We start from the raw sequence: 22,496 nt of genomic DNA on the forward strand, positions 1-22,496 counted from the left end.
ATTTGATATGTAATCGTGGACTACGGGTAATGAGTTTACTTATGATACTAAAACATATAACTTGACAACATCCAAATATGGTATAGGAGTGTTACAAACTACTATTTGAAAATGCTAGTTTATTCTGACTACAGCTCAAATGAGAATTTCTCAAATCAATTATCCACCCGTCTAACATATTAAAATGAACTCGGGTGTCTAATACTAAATAACACTGGGAGCTGCAGGGGATTGAAGTTTCTACTTCATGATGGTGATATGTGTGTAAGTAAACCCGATAAATATAATGACTTGTAATTTAGAAATTCAGCTTAATTAAATTCATTTGATGGTCCTCTATTAGTAAAATGAATAATGATACGATGAATAGGGAAGGTAACTCAAAGGAAAACTGGGATTGATTTGCAAGTGTTGTGATGGAACTAATGGAGAAGCAGTCTGCATAAACTACATGGGTTCACTCTTGCTCTAACCTTTAGTGTATTCCATCAAACCGACCAAGATCAATTTATACTTATGATTTGTGTACAATATTCTCTTAAAAAATTGGTTGAAACATCAAAGAAGCACATATATGTGACCAAATGCATAAATTGTATAACATTATATTTATAGATTCTTCACTTTGTTTAAAGACATCCCGTATATTCTTTTCTGTTTTTCCTATGTTCCTTTCTGCTTTGAATTATGTCTGCATTTTCTAACGAGTCTGGATATGAAATTTAATAATAAAAAAGAATACGAAATTGATGGATTTCATTTAAGAGTTTACAAATATTTAATAATGGTATATCGTCATTTACATGTATAATAATTTGACAGGGAATTGGACACCTGTAGTCTAAGGATGTTTCTGTTTGTATTAAATGAACGTGTTCGAAGTGAATTGGTAGCTTAATCCATTTATGGTTCGAGGTGTGATGGACGTTTGCAGCTCTTCAGCTCCTCATCAAAAATGAATTTCTTATTGTCTATATTCAATTGTAATTTACAATAATATTTTAGATCCTAATACGCTTGACCCCCGGGCCACAGCCAACGGTTAGAAACAAAGTGGTATGATGTAAGTACAGTTCTATTTAATTACAAGATAAACCATAATGAATACTTCAAAATAATTTGTCCAATAATCGTCTAAAAAGGAAAGACAACTAGAAAAATATTTGCTGCCAAATTAATGTTGTTTGCTACAAAATTAATGCTCTCCGACATAAACTCTTTCCATTAAAGACAAAAACCAGACAATGGGATGCTTCAAATATTTTTGTGTTACTTGTTCCGCTTTTGGGGGTGATAGAGATGTTCTAAACTATTTTTTGGTTTACACCCATGATGGCATTTGGTCTAGTTGTATGATTCTCCCTTAGGGAGTGAGAGGTTCTGAGTTCAATTCCTAGAATTCCCCATTTTTATGACTATTTTATGTTTTTTATTGCCCAGCTTGTCACATAATACTATAAGTCTATAAGTAGTTTTTCACTTTCATATGAGATGTAGCAGACTTAAAATTACTTCGTAGAAATTCTACTACATTCATATTCCAATCAAACAAACATCAAAATATAGGAATTGTCTAATATAAATAAAGCAAAATCTAAGTAATATGAAAATTTAAGGTAAAAACAAAACCAGTTCACTTGGAAACAAAACAGTAGCAACTACTTACTAAATCACTTAAATTAAGCTGACTTGAAAACTAAGAATTTTTTTATCTCATTGCCTTAAAGAAACTCTGACCTCAAAGTTTTTGAATGGTGTCTCTGTTTTAACCCCCTTTACGCACCAAGCACCCTTAGCACATGTTATGGTCACGACCATTTAGGGTAGTACAGTATTGACATTGCCAGGCATCTGTCACTAGAGTAACATCAACTTCACATAGCCCATTTTCTAATCTTTTCAGAAAGTTTGAAAAATATCTTCCAGCTACCTTAGTTAAATTTATAAGCTCCTTAAGTTTTTTTAATTAAATTCTTGTGAGCTAGCCTCATCCCTAAAGTATTTTTGCAGCTTATTCTCTGCGTAATCATGGAGCCTTTCTAAAGCCACCTCAGCTTCACCTTGTGGTTACTCAAATAGTTTTGTTTTCGTATATGCTTATGGTCGAATAGAATATCCATAAATATAAGTCCATTTTAACACACGCCTCTATTCAAAAATTTGCTTCCAAGCTTCGATAAAGAAGCTTAGGTGTTCTCGCTGACAATATTTTTTCTCGAGTTTCTGAAGTTTCTTATTTTTTATCTCGCTTAGATCTGCTAATGCTTTCTCTCTTGACGTTTCATTTGTAGCCCACGTTTCATAATATTGAGCATATCTCTTGATGGATTCCTGAGCCGATGATCCAAGTCCAACAACTTCTCTCCTCAGAGTCTCCTAATAACCTTTACACGCCTTAGGATCATGTGCATTCCATGATCCTAGGCATATCCAACAAAACTCATGTTTCCAAGGATGCTTACAAGTACTCAGTAGCGTGCTCCAACAGTACGTACAAACATTGAAAGTTCGTGTTCTCTAATTTAGATGATAGATGCATCCAACATGTTTTGAAGACTACACGTGTATCATTATTCATATCTGTATTCTATGGACAATCACAGGAAAGTTTCTATGATTAAACAACAATGCCATCATAAAATCTTACATAAGTTATCACCATTTCCCTGTATATATGACCATTAAAAAACATGGTCATACTTTAATACTCAGATATATCTATTTGATTTTCTAATTAGTAAAATATAATTATATTAATTATGTGTTAAGTTTTATAAAAAAGCTATTAGGAGAAATAATGAAAGGCTTTATGAGGGTAATCTTTAAAGTAAATAATATCAAATTGGCAATGATTACTAAAATCTAGCTCGTAAAGAAGCTAAAGAAGCTTGATAAGTAAATAGTTATAATATCATTGATTGATCAAACCTTAAAAGAAGCTAAAGAAGCTAAAGAAGCTTGAAAAATAAATATTTATAATACATTGATTGATCCCCCTTCAAAATGTTAGAGAGCATCCATTTATTCAAGGCATGTGTCTACAGCTTCTGTAAAAAATTTGGCATTGGTGACTTGATGCAGCTAAATTTTGTGGCTTCAAGCTCATAAATATAAGATTAAATAACATTCAAATCTTAATTTATTGAGAATTAAAAGATATTCAAGTTTTAATTAAACAACTTTGCAAACTTGAAGGACTATTCAATTTATTTCTAAAGAGATTAAAATAATATTTTATTGTGCCAATTAACAATTAGTCATTTACCCTTCCATTAGGGACACTTGTATAGTCCAGTTTCAAAATAGCTCATGTGTCCTTTTGGTGAACCACCAAAATAGCTCATGTGTCCTTTTGGTGAACCACCAACAAATCATGGGTATGCATATATCTTAATAATCTAAAAATCATTGTTTCACTTTAAAAATATATTATCGATAAATATACATATTCATATATTACTACTTATTTATTGTTTGTCCTTATCCTCTTTGTAAAATAAATGTGCCCCTTACTCCTAAAATAATTGATTTTTTGCTATACTATCTCTTACTATCCAAAATTACATAATATTTAAAAATGTTTGGTTTATATTGTGGTTAAGCTACATTGTACATGACATTAAAAAAAATTATATTCTGCATTGTGCATTGTATTCAAATAATTTATTTTTAAATATATAAATACCTCTCATCAATTAAAATTGCATATTTTTAATAAAAAATGGTCATAACAAAAATTGTTGTGAATAAGTGAGTTAGAGTTTAATGAAATAAGTGGGAAAATACACAATGTATGCTAAGTGTTAACTTTTATTATATGAGTGCTAGTACATATATATGAAAAGCATAAACAGAAACAAATGACTTAGCTACATACAAACTAGAAGAACATGGCAACTAACTTCTTATTACAACTCATTATCCAAACGTAACTGATAAACACCTAAAAAGACTCCATGAATACATTGACTATGTCAGTGCAGATCGACCCAACCAACAAGGACAAACAAATAGCAAAGCCCACAAACTCAGATTAAAGCCCAACAAAAAAGTCCAACTATATTGTATATAAATATATGTAAAAAATTGTACTTTTCCAGCTGTATACACATATCATAAATTAAATGAATATTTATGAAATTTGTATTTGGTGGATGTTATCTAGCTCTAAACATACGTTATACTTTGAAATCAATGGTAATGTTAAATACCAGCATAATCTATGTTCCTCATACACAAATTACAAATCAAGAGTGTCCTTTTTTATGCATTCTTGTATAGAATGATAGTAAGAGGACCTCTCATATAATGATAGTGTAAAAATATTTAAATTTGTAAACAAAAATGTGTTATAGTTTATCAAATCCATATAATTTGAGAATGTTCATGGTACATCATTATATTGAAATTAATTTTTTTAAGATGATGATGTTTCATGAACAATCCTTATATTATATAGATTTCGTTTTTTAACAGTTGTATTCATAGAAATAGAAATGCATATTAATTGAAGAAAATTAGTGATACAATTTTCTTTTATATTACCGGTTAGTTATATTATCGAGGATTTGTGAATGCAATGAGTTGTTTCAATAATTTGGAAACTTGAGCTAATCTGATCCTTAGCCATATGGGAGATCGGATTGTAAAGTCTTTTTGCCATAATTTTTATTTTTCTGTTTATCAATTTTAATCATGTATGTTTATATTCATAGTTGAATATAATAGTGGGGTACCGCTGATACATCACTATATCAAAATTCAAATATTTAATTGATGATTTATCATACTTTATTTTCTAATATCAATATCTATCAATGGTAGAAAAATAATTAGCTAATTTTGTTAATGTGGATATTAAGTACTTTGGTCACATTCTATTTTTCATTTGATGAATAGGTCTTTGGAAAATCATCTAATCTCCTTGTTGCTAAAACAACTTACTGAATGTTGTATCTGATTGAATATCAAATGAATACATGGTGTAGGTTATATACAGTATTTTACATATCTGTTTACATACCTAGATAGATAAGTACTAACTTAGCAAGTCAATTATACAGGACTCTAACTAACTGATAGGATAATTTACAATGTACACATCCTAATCATATAACATCATCTTTCATGCTTGGGCTAACAACATTCGTTAATTGAGGATAATCAATTATCTTATTTTGCCCCCTCAAGAACGGCGTTGTATCAATAATGGCGATCTTGGAAAATTGAGACCGAAAGGAAGACTTGGGCAAAGGTTTTGTTAGGGCGTCGACAACTTGACCTGAGGAAGGAACATGAGTAACCACCACCTGGTTCTTTTCAACTTGATCACGAACAAAGTGAAAATCAATGGCAATGTGCTTCATACGACTATGAAATACTGGATTCCGACATAAATAGGTAGCACCAATATTATCACATAAAATTCTAGGTTTGACATCCAATGGCAATCTAAGTTCCCCAAGCAAGTTTGAAAGCCAATTTGTTTCAGCCAATGCACTAGCAACTGCGCGATACTCTGCTTCCGTAGAAGAACGAGCAACTGTTCTTTATTTTTTGGAGGACCAGCTAATAGGAGTAGAGCCGTAATAAAGTATATAACCCGTAGTTGAAGTGCGATCTCCAATGTTTCCTGCCCAGTCCGAGTCTGAATAAACAGTAAGAGAAGAGTTGTGATGGCGACCAATGTAAAGACCGTATGTGTGCGTAGCCTGCAAATAACGTAGTACCCGCTTGATAGCCTGCCAATGAGCTTTTTGTGGATGATGCATAAACTGAGAAAGTTTACTCACAGCAAAAGATAGGTCGGGTCTGGTAAAAGATAAATATTGAAGCTTTCCAAGAATCTTCCTGTACTTCGTGATATCCAAAGGTGGCTCATGTGGAGTGATTATTAGTTTTATAGAGGAGCTCATTGGAGTAGTGACTCCATTACTTTCATGCATATTAGTATCATGAAGCAAATCTTTAATGTATTTGGCCTGTGACAAAATGAGACCATTATTCTGAGGTAAAACCTCAATCCCAAGAAAAAAATGAAGTTGTCCAAGATCTTTAAGAGAGAAGCGAGAGCCAAGAGCGTGTATAATTTGCTGATCAGCAGAAGTGGTACATCCAGTAACAATTATGTCATCGACATACACAAGCACATATGCCAAGATAGAATTTGAACAAAATATAAATAGTGAGGGGTCTCAATGAGACTTTGTAAATCCAATATACAGTAGATATGATTTCAGTTCATTGTACCAGACACGCGAAGCTTGCCTAAGTCCGTAAATGGCCTTTTTAAGCTTACATACATATGAGGGAAATTGAGGATTGACAAATCCCGAAGGATGCCTCATGAAAACTTCCTCGTGAACAAAGATAAGATTTTAGTCCCTCGAATTCTCCTCCTCCGTCTGTATAGAAAGATAGAATTTTATGTTGAAAATGACGTTCAACAAGTGTCTGAAATTGTGGGAAAATTTTGGCAACCTCATTCTTGTGTTTTATAGTATAAAGCCAAAAATATTTTGTGTGTTGGTCGACAAAAATGGCATAGTATAATTTTTTGTCAACTGATAGCACAAAAGAAGGACCCCATAAGTCACTATATATGATTTGTAATGGACGAGAAGCATGTAAAAATGTAGTGCCAAATGGTAATCTCTGACTTTTATTGCAAGCACAAGAATTACAAAAATCAGAATAGTTCGAATTACAATGGGGGATTGAAAATTTATTAAGCAAAAACTTAAGACACTTAAAATTGGGGTGGCCAAGACGCTGATGCCAAAGATGGAGTGAGACTTGTTTTGAAGCAAGATGAGTAGTAGGGATTGTAGCTGTTTGAGATGGCCATTCATAAAGCCCTGCGTTATACAGCCCGCATACCAGAGGTGTTCCCGTCTTCAAATCCTTTACATAAAATATGGTAGGAAAAAATTCAATAGATGTATAATTATCCTTGTAAAACTTTAATACTGAAATAAGATTTCGTTTAATAGCAGGAGCACATAATGTATCAGATAATGCAAAATTAAAATTAGAAGTGCATACTTGTGTGGTACCGATTTGGGAGATGGGATTTCTTTTACCATTGCCCATAGAAACCTCATCTGGTCCATGATATCCGTGAACTTCTGAGAAATTATGCGCATCAGAAGTGATGTGATGTGAAGCTCCCGAATCAACTATCCATGGGGCTGAGCTGCTCACGAAATTCGCTTTGGCTTTAACGTGGCTATATGATTTTGATCGACATACCTTGGCTATATGACCAGGCTTCTCACACAACTGACACCTGATTCGGTTTGTGTTGCGGCTGGCATCTGAGGGAAAGGAAGTATTAGAGTTTCTCCAGGGACGTCCTGTGTTGTTGACGGCTGACAAGTTACGCCAGTGTGTTGAGTTCTGTTGGCGGCGAACATACCGGGGTTTGTTAAAAGTAGCTTGTGAAGGACGGTTTGAAGGCTCCCTTTGTGCAACAGTAATAGTAACCGGAGTAGTGTGGTTTTTTGTTTCATCATTTGTCAAACAGATTTCTTGATCCTGTAATAATCCTGAAAGTTCTTTATAGGAAATAGGATTTTCACGTGCCCGAATCGTAGCTCCAATATTATTATATTCACTGCCAAGACCTCCCAATATCTTGACTACAAGTTCAGAATTTGAAACTGGAGAGCCTGCAACTGCAAGTTCATCAGTAATAGTACGTACCTCATGTAAATACTGAGAAACTGGTTTGTTGTTCTTGACTAAACGACTCAGTTGGTCCTTGAGACTAAGAATCTGAGTGTGCGACTTATTCGCATATGACATGTGTAAAGAATCCCATGCAGCTTTAGAGGAGGTTGCAGTAGCCACAATAGAAGCCAACGTGGGCTCAACAGATGCGAGCAATGCATTCTGAATTAGTTTTTCTTGCCTAAACCAGATCTTATAGTCAGGATTGATGATTTGCTTATCTTCCTCGGTGATGGTATTAGCTGGTACAGTGATGGAGCCGTCTAAATACCCAAATAAATCATGACCGTGGAGAAGAAGCTCGAATTGAGCTTTCCATGTGGTGAAATTTGAGCTGCCAGAAAGTTTAATTGGCAACTGGGAAGAAGGGTTGAATAAGATGAATTGATTAGTGTTTGTTATTCCATCCGCTTTCGTAATAGTGACTGATGAAGCTGATGCCATTATGAGGGGAAAAGAAATTGAGCGGAAGGTTTTTCTTTTTAGATTAGCCTGTTAGAGCGTAGTTGGCTCTGATACCATAAAACAACTTACTGAATGTTGTATCTGATTGAATATCAAATGAATATATGGTGTAGGTTATATACAGTAGTTTACATATATGTTTACATACCTAGATAGATAAGTACTAACTTAGCAAGTCAATTATACAGGACTCTAACTAACTGATAAGATAATTTACAATGAACGCATCCTAATCATATAACATCATCTTTCGTGCTTGGGCTAACAACATTCGTTAATTGAGGATAATCAATTATCTTATTAGTTGCCTCTATGTCATTTGGTATCTCACACCCGTAATTCCATTCTAATTCGTTGATGTGTGTGTAATGAGTTTTATAAATTTTCATTTGACATGTAATCGTGGACTACCAGATAATGAGTTTTACTTATGATACTAAAAAATATAGCTTGACAACATTCAAATACGGTATAGGAGTGTTACAAACTACTATTTGAAAATGCTAGTTTATTATGACTACATGTCAAATGAGAATTTCTGAAATCAATTATCCAAGCGTCAACATATTAGAATAAACTCGGGTGTTTGATACTAAATAACACTAGTAGGGGATTGAAGTTTCTACTTCATGATAGTGATATGCCCCTAAGTAAACCCGATAAATATAATCCCTTATAATTTAGAAATTCAGTTTAATTCAATTCATTTGATAGTCCTCTCTTAGTAAAATGAATAATAATACCATGAGTAGAGGAGGTAATTCGTTTGATGGAACTAATGGAGAAGCAGTCTACATAAACTACACGGGTTCACTCTTGCTCTAGCCTTTAGTGTAATCCATGGAAGCGACCAAGATCAATTTATACTTATGGTCCGTGTACAATATTCTCTAAAAAATGGTTGTAACATCAAAAAAGTACATATATGTGACCGACTGCATATATTGTATAACAATATGTTTATAGATTCTTCACTTTGTTTAACAACATCCTGTATATTCCTTTCTATTTTTTCCTATGTTCCTTTCTGCTTTGAATTATGTCTGTATTTTCTAGCGAGTGTGGATATGAAATTTAATAATAAAAAAGAATAAGAAATTGATGGGTTTCATTTAAGACTTTACAAATATGTAACAATGGTATGTCGCCATTTACATGTATAATAATTTGAATTGTGAGCAGGGAATGGGACATCTATAGTGTATGGATGTTTCAATTTGTATTAAATGGACGTGTTCGAAGTGGATTGGTAGCTTAGTCATTTTATAATTAAATAACAGCGTTCGAATACCCGAATATGACTTTAAAATGACTTAATAATAGTTATCGAGCCTTGAAAATAATTTAAAATAATATTTTAAAACTCGAAACTATTTTTCAAAATTTTTAAATTAGAATAAATAAATAAATCTAATTAAAAATCAATTAAAATTAATTAATAATTAACTAAATCAATTAACCAATTAATTAATCAATTACCTAATTAATTATCCACTAAAATTAATTATTTAATTAATTCAGATTTGTTTTTGAATTAAAAATAATTTTCGTAATTAAAATAATGATTTTTGGAATTTTTAAATTATTAAAAACAATTTTCTGAAAATGAATATAAACAGAATATCATTTTTATAATTTTTATAAATAGAAATCCATTTTTTATAAGTTTTTAAAACAGGGTTTATAAAAATTTGCCACCTTCTTCCTCGGTCGTCGGCGGCAGCCATTGCCGGCCGACCTCAAGCTCGAAAATATGTCCAGAATTCCCTCAAAATTTGCAGATTAAAAGCAGCGGAGATCAGGAACATCATCGTGGTTTCTTAGTTCGTAAACGATACCCAGTCGGCCGGCAAACCGACTGGAAGTTCACGTTGCCGGTGATGTTAAATTTTCCGACGACTTTCAATCGACAACCAATAGACAAAATTTTAGCATGGTTTGATTGCTGGTGGGATGATCTACATCTCTACAGTCTCCAAACATGCCCAGATTTAACGGGATTAAAAATCCGTCCAAAACATGAATTTTCCGATTAATTTATTCAAGAACACCAAGAACATTCAAACTCGAAGATCAAACCAACTTTTATACATGTTGATGAACTCCAAATTTGATATATAATATACCAAAATGGAAAGGATAAAATTATCTACAAGATACAATCATCAATTATATAAACAACATCAACATCAAAAATTCCTATTTTAATCATTAACTAATTCGAATGAAAACAATTAAATAAAAAAATCACCTTGATTTATGCACTTAAATGGATGATTGATTATGAAAGAACTTTTCGAGAGCTTCGCTTCGGTATATGGTACGCTTGATTCCGAGTTCGATAACGCTTTCAAATTTGAGTTTGATTCTCAAGAACGTGACGATTTTACAGGGTTTTCTCTGTATTTTCTATGTTTTTACTGATCGATAAAGATTATATGAATAAAATGAAATAATAAATAGGCTATTTATATTTATGAAATATTAATACGTGTTGGATCATATTGGATAAAAAAATAAGTTACTTTGCCGCTAAGTAACTGCAAAAACGATCTGATTGGACAATGTTTTGGATAACTATCAACCTATTTTGGATAATTATCAAGACCGAACTACTTATAAAACACTTTATATGAAGATAATGTTATCGAAATGGTTATCGTATCGAAAATTTTGCCCCGGGACGCGCACTGGTCAAACCATAATCCGAACCAAAAAGTCAAATCACGGAAAATGTCCGGAATTATCAGATTGGGTCAGAAAGGAATTTTTCGAAGAGTTTCGGGTTGTAAAAACACAAAAATGGTTGAAGTTGGACGATTCCGGGCTTTATAAAATAGTTTTATAATTATTCAGAAAATAATTAATAAATTCATAAATCATTATAAAATCATATAACAGTCCAAAAATTATCAGAAAAATATCATAATTATCTATATTTTATTCTGGACATAATAAAATTAACATGCCTATACTCTACCACATATAAACATCCACATAACAATATCAATCATCAGATAATTCACCAAAAATCACATAATAATCATATAATAATCACATAATAATTATTTATTGATAGAAACAGTTACACGTTATGTCCCGGATATTACAATAGAGGAGGTAACTCGAAATTATAGGGAATGTTGGGATTGATTTGCCAGTGTTGTCATGGAAGCAATGGAGAAGTAGTCTGCATAAACTACATGGGTTCAGTCTTGCTCTAGTCGTAAGTGTTATCAATGGAAGAGACCAAGACCAATTTATACTTATGGTCCATGTACAATATTCTCTAAAAAAATTGGTTGAAACATCAAAGAAGAAAATATATGTGACTGAATGCATAAATTGTATAACTTAATGTTTATATATTCTTCACTTTGTTTAACAGCCTCCCGTATATTCCTTTCTGTTTTTGCCTATGTTCCTTTCTGCTTTGAATTATATGTGCATTTTCTAGCGAGTCTCGATGTGAAATTTAGATATAAAGAAGAATACGAAATTGATGGGTTTCATTTAAGACTTTAATAATATGTAATAATAGTATGTCGCCATTTACATGTATAATAATTTGAATTGTGAACAGGGAATTGGACACTACTACAAATTTTAACTTAGGAGGTGCCATTTACATAGCATTTTTTTCTATGTGCTATACAAGTGATTAACTTAGATAGCATTTTTCTAAAAAATGCTATGCAAGATACTTTTAAAAAGAATGAAAGTAATTGTAAAATATAGAAAAATGCTAACATAACGTTTATTGTCTAAGTGCTATTTAAATTTTGACTTACACAACGCTTTAACAAGTGCTATACAAGTTAGTGTATTTTAAGTATTTGTTTTTGTTTTTATTTATTATATACACAAATATAGCCATTTTAGAAGTGCTATGCTATGCTGGCCAATGAACATTTAATTTTTAAGTTAAATTCACTGCCATTTTCTTGTTGAAAACGTGTCTCGTTTTATTTTCTTTAACAATGCATCGAGCAAGAAGTTGGACAAGTTCATCAAATTTCTGGGTCAAATCACCAACAAATTCATCAAACTTTTGGGTGGTCAATTACTCCTGCGATCAAATTGCTCGCCAATTGCTCTATGTCTTCTTTGAGCTTATCGGTCTTCTCTGAGCAAATATTCGGGTCTTCACATCACATCCTTGTTTATCGAGCAAATTGAACGATTTTATTCTGCAAATCGGGTAGTCGGGCTTTTATCGATTTGTAAGTTTTCATAGATTAATACAATATTTGACTGTAATTGATTGGTTAATTTAGGATTTTCAATTTTGGGTTTTTGGCCCCAAAATTAAAAATCCATTTAGGCTCTTATTTTCCAGTTGCTTATAAGGTATTTGGATGCACTTTGATTTTTCCTTGCTTGCTAGGTTCTTTTTCACTTAGTGTACAAATGAAGGTAAATTTGTAAAGCTAAATAATTCATTGATTTTAATCCTATCACTAGTTCTTAAAAAAATTAGGTAGAATTTTAAGAAGCACTGAACTATGTCAATACCAAATTTAAGTAGTTTGCTCATAAGACCAGTAGAAGGAATCATAAAACACCCTTTTGCAAAATGGTGTGCACGTTTTTTGCATCTGGTTTATCTTTCTCTTTTTTATATTTCCACAATTAGGATATCTCAGTTTTAACACTTCAGACAAGAAGTAGGAGTATGAAATGGGAAAATCATTTATAAATAAATATAGGTATAATTTTTTCTGTTCTTAGAATCCCATGATTTAGCTTTACCAATTTACAATGTGTGCATAAATCTTGTTAATAATTATCATCGAGGAATGTTATATATATTATAAAAATTGCCCATGTAGTAGTAGTGTATATGTTTTTAGAGAAAATGACCCCCTGGTAAAAGGTTCTAATGTTCAAATGTTGAATGGTACTTGACCTATCCTTAATTATTAAATTTAGTTGTTCAAACAAAAAAAATGTTTGACATTCTTAAATTATTTAGAGTTTGAATTTAATAATGAAACTGTGCTTAGTTTGATCTACTTTTCCCTCTCCTGTACAGTTCTAGTATATTATACTCTGTTAGTTTCTTAGTCAACTTCTGTACAATGAAATATCGTGTTTGAATTGGTTTTCACTATTGTAGTATTTGTGAGTGCGGTTGCTCTGTTTTGTTCTTGTTTGCTAATGTTCTTGTCTTCTTTACATAGAATTAATTTCATGAAATTACTCCACTAAGTCTATGTCTAAACTAAAATATGGTTGAGTTTTTTTGAATCATATTATTTTAAAGAAAATGTACTGTAGGTTAGTTCATTGCTTAGTTTATATATACTTAATTTTTTGTTCGATTTGTTAGAACAATAATCCTGGTCAAAGTTTTTGACAATTATATGATAAAAATCTATAAATCTAAGTTAAATATTTTTTTATTATGTGACCAAACCAACTAGTTAGAATTATTTAGCACTAAATGTACTTCTTTTATAATAATATATTTCTAATACTTGTAAATACTTGCGAGAGAAAGCTCATGGGCTAGGCACAGATTGTTCTTGAAACTGTTCTTTATAAATGTTTACAAGTTACTATTCCTATGACATATGCATGTTCAATCTTAAATTATATATTTTGTTACATTTACAGCTACTGAATTTACCGTCCTTTCTGGAACCAACAAGTCCTCGTAGTGCTCTTTCGCTGGATATTACAACAAGATGAAGCGAGTCTTATGTTATAACTATATCTCCTTTATAGCATGGTTAAAAAAGAAAATAACTTTTATATTTATTTTCTAAGTTAGTTGAAGTTATCTTAATAGTGACAAGAAGATTATTTGGCTATGTGCCTAAACTTTAGAACTTTCACTTTCAGAAATTTCATGGTGACTGAATCAGACAACCAAATTTACTAGCAAAAATCTAAATAAAATATCGAATGTAGAATGTTTAACTAAGTTAGTATTTCTTTATACAGATTACAAATTTTCATATTCATGATTTGAGCTTAATTAATTGGTGATTAATGATTGACTGCATTAGATTGCATATCAGTAAATGTATTATATTTTCATTTGTTTTCACCGACTAAGAGTACATTATTTTATTGTATCAAGAAAATTGAAGTAAAGCAAATTTAACACACAAACATAGAAAATAACAGTCCTTAATGTCATCCAAAGGTGGGTAATTGGTTTACTTTCCATTTAATCACATGATAAAATTTTATAACTTATCTCACTTGTCACCATTTTCTAGCATTTAAATTTGTTTGGTCACTTAATATTCTGTAACTGGCAGGATTTGATTCCATGTGTATTGTTATCTTTTAATGATGAACAAATACTGATGTTGAGAGGCCAAAACGTTCTCCTACATCTCTAAGCTCTGTCCGTGATATGACAAGCATTAGTTTAAACATATCAGGTATGCATAAGTTCATGATTTGTTAATTACGAAGGATTGGAGTTAACAAAAATATTTGTGGTGGCAAAAATAAAGTCACATCTTTAACAACTCTTCTTGACTTTTTGTTCTTGTCCTCACACACAAACTTGTTAAGTTATATCCCCCTCATCTTCAATGATACATTAATATTACTTTTTTCCAACCTTTTACATTAATATTAATTTTTGTTCAACCTTTTACAAAGGCATATGATACATGTCCATAACACATTGATTTTTTTTCTCGTTTTCTTATTCACCAAAGTAATTTTGATGACCTCACTCACTTAGAGACATATTTGCTCTCAGACCAGTTTTAACTATGTTTGAAAATATTTTTAACCTAAACTAACTCGTAACCTGAAACACCTTCTTTTAGTTGTGGTACTCAATATCATTCTCATTTTCTATATGTTTCATTATAAGGACCAAATTGCGAAAGTTGGTGTACTTTTATGCCTCTGTAGATTACTTCATCTCTTATGAAACTTATGTTCAGATTATTTATGTATTAAAGGAAGCAGGAACTCAATATATTTAATAATTTCTTACCATCTTTTATAGGTACATGTATCAGTGTAATATTCTAGGAATGTAAAGGTTGATGAGGGACATGATGCTCCAAAGTATCCAGTATCAGAAGGGATACATGGGGTTCTTATCGATTTTTGTTGAATCAGAATCAAGGAAAGATTACTTTCTTAATTTCGTTTAGAGAAAAGAATTATGCATGATACTTGTACAACTGGTTGTTAAGGGCATTATGTGTTATTGCAATTGGTTGCTGCTACTTAATATTTTTTTAAGTATTGTACTAATCAAGATGACTTTGTTTGCTATACCCTTTTTATATATTGTTTTGTATATTATGATATTTAGAATTTATTTAAATAATTATTTGAATTATAGTGAAGTGATATGTGTTGTCACACTAGTTTTTGTTGCCATTTCGGTTCATGTATACATTTTTTTAATTCATTATTGTTTTAGGATTATTTTCAAGTACAAATATGAAAGAGAAAAAATTAAATTAAAATTATAAAAAATTGAAAATCAGTTGTTTCATTTAAATGCTAAAGAATTAATTTATTCTTTTTAAAAAAATATTGTACTTGCATAGCGTTTCTCTAAGAGGTGTGCAAGTGTAACACATAATGTTCCTCTAGGTGCTTTTCAAGTGCAATTTTACTTAGAAGACTTTTGCTTACATAGCACTTGAAAAACCATTGTCCAAGTGATAAACTTCAATAGCATATATTAAAGAGCTATAAAATTGACTTTCACTTGCATAGCACTGACTTATATAGCACTTGAAAGTGCTATGGAAGCTAAAAAATAAATGCTATGCAAGCTCAAATTTGTAGTAATGTGGACATGTGTAGTCTGAGGATGTTTCTGTTTGTATTAAATGAACGTGTTCGAAGTGGATTGTTAGCTTAATCGATTTGTGGTTCGAGATGTGATGGACGTTTGTATCTCTTCGGCTCCTCATTAAAAATTAATTTTCTTAATGTCTATATTCAGTTGTAATTTACAATAATATTTTAGATCCTAATATGCTTGACCCCTAGGCCACAACAAACCGTTAGAAACAAAAAGGTACGAGGTAAGTGCAGTGAATTACATGAGAAACCATAATGGATACTTCAATTCTCAGAATTCCCCATTAAAATATAGGAATTATCTAACATAAGGAAAACAAAATCTAAATAATATGAAAATTTAAGGTAAATACAAAACCAGTTCACTTGCAAAACCTTAAACACGCTCTTACCTCGAAATTCTTCAATGGTGTCTCTGTTTTAGCCGCCTTTACGCACCAAGAATCTTTAACACATGTTATGGTCACAATGATCACGCATCTGTCAATTGGACATGCTTTTCTTTCACTGGAGTAAAACTTCAGATATCAATGATTGATCGGCCTTCTAAATGTTATAGAGCATTCATTTATTCAAGGCATATGTCTACAACTTTTGTGAAAAATTTGGCATTGGTGACTTGATGCAGCTAAAATTTGTGGCTTCACCCTCATAAATATAAGATTAAATACCATTAAAATCTTAATTTATTTAGAATTAAAAGATATTCAAGTTTTAATTAAACAACTTTGCAAACTTGGAGGACTATTCAATTTATTTCTAAAGAGATCAAAATAATATTGTATTGAGCCAATTAACAATTAGTGATTTACCTTTCCATTAGGGACACTTGTATAGTCCAGTTTCAAAAAAGCCCATACGTTCCTTTTGGTGAACCACCATATCATGAGTATGCATATATCTTAATAATCTAAAAATCATGGTTTCATTTTAAAAATGTATTATCGATAAATATTCATATATTACTACTTATTTAATATTTGTCCTTATGATTTTTGTAAAAAAATGTGCCCCTTACTACTAAAATAATTTATTTTTGGATATACTATCTCTTACTATCCAAAATTGCATAATATTTAAAAATGTTTGTTTTATATTGTTGTTAAGGTACATTGTACCTAACATCATAAAAATAAGTATATTGTGCATTGTGCATTGTATTCAAATAACTTATTTTAAAATATATAAATACCTCACATCAATTAAAATTACATATTATTTAATAGAAAATGTGACTTTGGTATCATTGTTTTAACAAAAAAGTTCAACTATATTATATATAAATATATGTTTACAGATTTCACAAATTAAATGAGTATTTATGAAATTTGTATTTCCTGGATGTTATCCTGCTGTAAACATACCTTATACTTTGAAAATCAGTGGTAATGTTATTGACTTAGTTTTTTCATATCCCTCTCTTCACTATAAATACGTACACAATCTATGTTCCTGATACATAAATTACAAATCATAGAGTGTCCTTTTTTATGTATTCTTGTATAGAATGATAGTAAGAAGACCTCTCATATAATGATAGTGTAAAAATATTTAAATTTGTTAACAAAAATGTGTTATAGTTTATCAAATCCATATAATTTGAAGATGTTCATGGTACATCATTATATTGAAATTAAGTTTTTTAAGATGATGATATTTCATGAACAATCCTTAGATTATATAGATTTTGTGTTTTAGAGAAATAAAAATGCATATTAATTGAAGAAAATTAGTGATACAATTTTCTTTTATATTATTGGTTAGTTATATTATTGAGGATTTGTGAATGCAATGAGTTGTTTCAATAATTTGGAAACTTGAGCTGATCTGATTCTTAACCATATGTGAAATCGGATTGCAAAGTCTTTTTACCATAATTTTTATTTGTGTGTTTATCAATTTTAATCATGTATGTTTATATTCATAGTGAGGTACCGGTGATATATCGTTATATCAAATTCAAATATTTAAGTGATGATTTATCATACTTTAGTTTCTAATATAAATATGTATCAATGGTAGAAAAATAATTAGCTAATTTTGTTAATGTAGCTATTTAGTACTTTTGTTACAATTGATTTGATGAAGAGGTCTTTGGAAAGTCATCTAATCTCATTGTTGCCTATATGCTATGTGTATCTCACACGGGTAATTCCATTCTAATCTGCTAATGTGTGTGTAATGGGTTTTATAAATTTTCATTTGACACGGAATCGTGGACTACATGTAATGAGTTTTACTTTTGATACTAAAAAAATATAACTTGACAACATTCAAATGTGGTATAAGAGTGTTACAAACTACTATTTGAAAATGCTAGTTTAATATGACTACATGTCAAATGAGAAATTCTCAAATCAAATATCCACGCATCTAACATATTAGAATGAACTCGGGTGTCTCATACTAAATAACACTGGAGCTGCACGGGATTGAAGTTTCTACTTCATAATGGTGATATGCCTGTAAGTAAACCCGATAAATATAATGACTTTTAATTTAGAAATTCAGTTTAATTAAATTCATTTGATGGTCCTCTCTTAGTAAAATGAATAATGATACGATGAATAAAGGAGGTAACTCACAGGAAAATAGAGATTGATTTGCAAGTATTGTGATGAAACTAATGGAGAAGCAATCTCTATAAACTACACCTGTTCACTCTTTCTCTAGCCTTTAGTGTAATCCATGAAAGCGACCAAGATCAATTTATACTTATGGTCCGTGTTCAATATTCTCTAAAAAAATTGGTTGAAACAACAAAAAAGCACATATATGTAATCCATGAAAGCGACCAAGATCAATTTGTAACATTATGTTTATAGATTCTTCACTTTTTTTAACAGCATCCCGTATATTCCTTTCTGTTTTTTCCTATGTTCCTTTGTGCTTTGAATTATGTCTGCATTTTCTAACGAGCCTGGATATGAAATTTAATAATAAAAAAATACGAAATTGATGGGTTTCATTTAAGACTTTACAAATTTGTAATAATGGTATGTGGCCATTTACATGTATAATGATTTGAATTGTGAGCATGGAATTGGACATGTGTAGTCTGAGGATGTTTCTGTTTGTATTAAATGAACGTGTTCGAAGTGGATTGGTAGCTTAATACATTTGTGGTTCGAGATGTGATGGACGTTTGTAGCTCTTCGGTTCCTCATTAAAAATTAATTTTCTTAATGTCTATATTCAATTGTAATTTAAAATAATATTTTACATCCTAATACGCTTGACCCCAGGCCAAAGCCAAAGGTTAGAAACAAAAAGGTATGAGGTTAGTTTAGTTCTAGTGAATTACAAGAGAAACCATAATGAATACTTCAATTCTCAGAATTCCCCATTTTCCCTCACATTCCAATCAAACAAACATTAAAATATAGGAATTGTCTAACATAAGGAAAACAAAATCTAAGTATTATGAAAATTTAAGGTAAAAACAAAACCAGTTTACTTGCAAAAAAAGCAGTAGCAACTACTTACTAAATCTCTTAAATTAATTTGAGTTGAAAAATATGAATTTTTTTATTTCGCTGCCTTAAAGAAGCTCTTACCTCGAAATTCTTGAATGGTGTCTCTGTTTTAGCCCACTTTATGCACCAAGCACCTTTAGCACATGTTATGGTCACAATCATTTATGGCAGTACAGTATTGACACTTCCAGGCATTTGTCAATTGGACATGCTTTTCTTTCACTGGAGTAACATCAACTTCAGATGGCCCAATTCTAATCCTTTAAGAAAGTTCGAAAAATATCTTCCAGTTACCTTAGTTAAATTTATAATCTCCTTAAGATTTTTTTTATTAAATTCTTCTGAGCTAGCCTCATCCCTAAAGTATTTTTGTAGCTTATTCTCTGTGTAATCATGGAGCCTTTCTAAAGCCACCTCAGCCTCACCTTGTGGTTACTCAAATACCTTTGTTTTCGTATATGCTTCTCGTGGCATATAATATCCATAAATATAAGTCCATTTTAATACTCGTCTTTATTCAAAAATATGCTACCAAGCTTCCGTAAAAAAACTATGGTGTTCTCGCTAACAATGTTTTTTCTCGAGTTTCGAGTTTCTGAAGTTTCTTATTTTTTTATCTCGCTTAGATCTGCTAATGCTTTCTCTCTTGACTTTTCATTTACAGCCCACCTTTCATAATATTGAGCATATATCTTGATGTATTCCTGAGCCGATGTTCTAAGTCTAACAACTTCTCTCCTCACAGTCTCCTAATAACCTTTACACGCCTTAGGATCATGTGCATTCCATGATCCTAGGCATATCCAACAAAACTCATGCTTGGAAGGATGCTTACAAGTACTCAGTAGCATGCTCCAACAGTACATACAAACATTGAAAGTTCGTGTTCTCTGATTTAGATGATAGATGCATCCAACATTACAAGAAATTCGGCTAAATTCGACCAAATTATTCGGTCGAATTTAGCTAAATTCGACCGAATTATTCGGTCGAATTTAGCTAAATTCGACCGAAAATGGTCGAATTTAGCTCAATTCGACCGGCATTGTGTTGGTCGAACAGAGGCTGGTCGAAAATGACGAATCCGGTCGAATTTATCTAAATTCGACCGTCCTAAATTCGACTGCCTAAATTCGACCACCTTAAATTCGACTAACTAAATTCGACTATTTTTTGTGTTAATTTATTTTGCAATTTTTTGAATGAAATTTCAAATTATTTTAAAAAAAAATCAAAAATCCCGCCAAAATACTAAATTCAACCAAATCTGGTCGTACCTAAATTCGACCTAATATAGTCAGATACCAAATTCGACTATCTTTGGTTTAATATAAATTCGACCTGATATGGTCACACACTATATTCGACCACATATTGTCATTAAAAATCCGACCAGCTTTGGTTGATTTTAGCTATAAAATTTACTTTTTCTCGTCGAATATAATATACCATATTTTTTTTTCAAGCTATATTAGTCTAAGTTCAGTCGTATTTAACATGCTAAAGCTTTAATTGCTTTCCAATCAAATTAAATATGTAATTTACAAATTTGCTACCTATTTATAGTAATACCACTCAGATCTCATTTTGCAATTATAATCCCCAAATAAGCATTCAAAAATGATAAAAATACAAACCTGTAACCATTAGTAAAATTAAAATTAATAAAGTAAAGTGCTAAATTATCCCAGTATTTTTCATTACATACACCGCTAATTCATCCCAGTACTTTTCATTACATACACCGCTTAATATTTTTCATTACATGCTTGAACGGAATTTTGTAAAAGATAAGTCCAAAATAAGGCAGTAAGGCCTAAAGAAGAGGATACATATGTGCGAGTGGATCTTCATCTTCAAAGTTGTCCATGTCATCCACCTTCACAGCCTTTGTGCCGTCCACCGCAGTATCCTTCTCTACTAGACTCTCCTGGAAAATAATGCAATTATTAAAAAACCGTTTCATATCAGAACCACTGGAAAATTATGCTACATAACCACTGTAAAATTATATGACATAACCACTGTAAAATTATACCTCCGCAATGATTTTATCATTATCCTTCAACACTAGAGGAAACAAACTGTTAGCAGCCTGTGCATAATATGCCTGCAATACATGTTGACTTGGGTCCGGAAATGCAGCAGCAGCTAAGTTACGCACATTTTCATCCAAAACAGATTGTTTCAGTTCACGCATAGGCAAGGACTGGACCATCTCCTTCATTTCATCTAAAATCTTTACCATCCTCAAACAAATCTCATCTGGAACACTAGCTTGAACTTGAGAATTTCTAGACATTTTTCTGCTGATCCACTGTGATGCTTTCTCTGCTCCAATAAGCTCTGGCAGTGTTTCACGGGGATGAAGAAAGACGATCCCCTTGTTCGGAGGCTTAGCTTGAATTAACACTTCGAGTTCTTTCTTCCTCCGAATTTCTTTTCTGGTTCGAGGGGATAGCAGTTCATCACCAGGTGAAAACTCAGGTGATTCAGCTTTAACAGCAAGCAAGGTTTTCATTTTTCCTAAAATATGCAATACTTCGAATCAAACCTAACCCCGAATTACAATAACATAATATTGTACATATTTTAATGGGACATAAGGATTCATGTTCACTGTAAATAGCATAGTGATCATTACAAAATCGCTCAACTTTATGTCACAATTGCATAAATCTGTTAATTATTACCACAAACTATTATATGTATCTCACATTTTATTGGAAGTAAAAATTAACCACAAACTGTTTACTTAATGCTTGATCAAAATTGATATTCTTCATCATCATCCCCCCCCATAAAAAAACTTTCATGCACATGTAACATACAAAAAAGTTGCAGACAAATCCAATACAGAATTAATCTGCTTATCAAGATATCACTACTTCTGTAAAAGATAAAAGATCAACCATAAAATTCAAGTGTTGATAGAGCATAACACCAAAAATGGCACAACCAAGAAGGGATGATCAAACTGTAATATGAATTTTAAGTTTTAACCAAGACCCAGTTTCAGACTAC

General features: G+C 31.4%; 1 protein-coding gene across 1 annotated transcript; it reads right to left on the minus strand.

Moving 5' to 3' along the window:
- Positions 1-5,108: 5,108 nt before the first annotated feature.
- On the minus strand, positions 5,109-8,175 carry LOC141702915 (uncharacterized). The gene is made up of 4 exons (XM_074506502.1): positions 7,083-8,175; positions 6,880-6,968; positions 5,603-6,092; positions 5,109-5,518 (listed from the first exon to the last, which is right to left on the minus strand). The coding sequence occupies exons 1-4, from the start codon at positions 8,173-8,175 to the stop codon at positions 5,109-5,111; spliced, it is 2,082 nt and encodes a 693-aa protein (XP_074362603.1).
- Between the last annotated feature and the right edge of the window lie 14,321 nt (positions 8,176-22,496).

This window comes from Apium graveolens, unplaced genomic scaffold (assembly GCF_009905375.1).
Source record: "Apium graveolens cultivar Ventura unplaced genomic scaffold, ASM990537v1 ctg5888, whole genome shotgun sequence".
Classification (NCBI taxonomy): Eukaryota; Viridiplantae; Streptophyta; class Magnoliopsida; order Apiales; family Apiaceae; genus Apium; species Apium graveolens.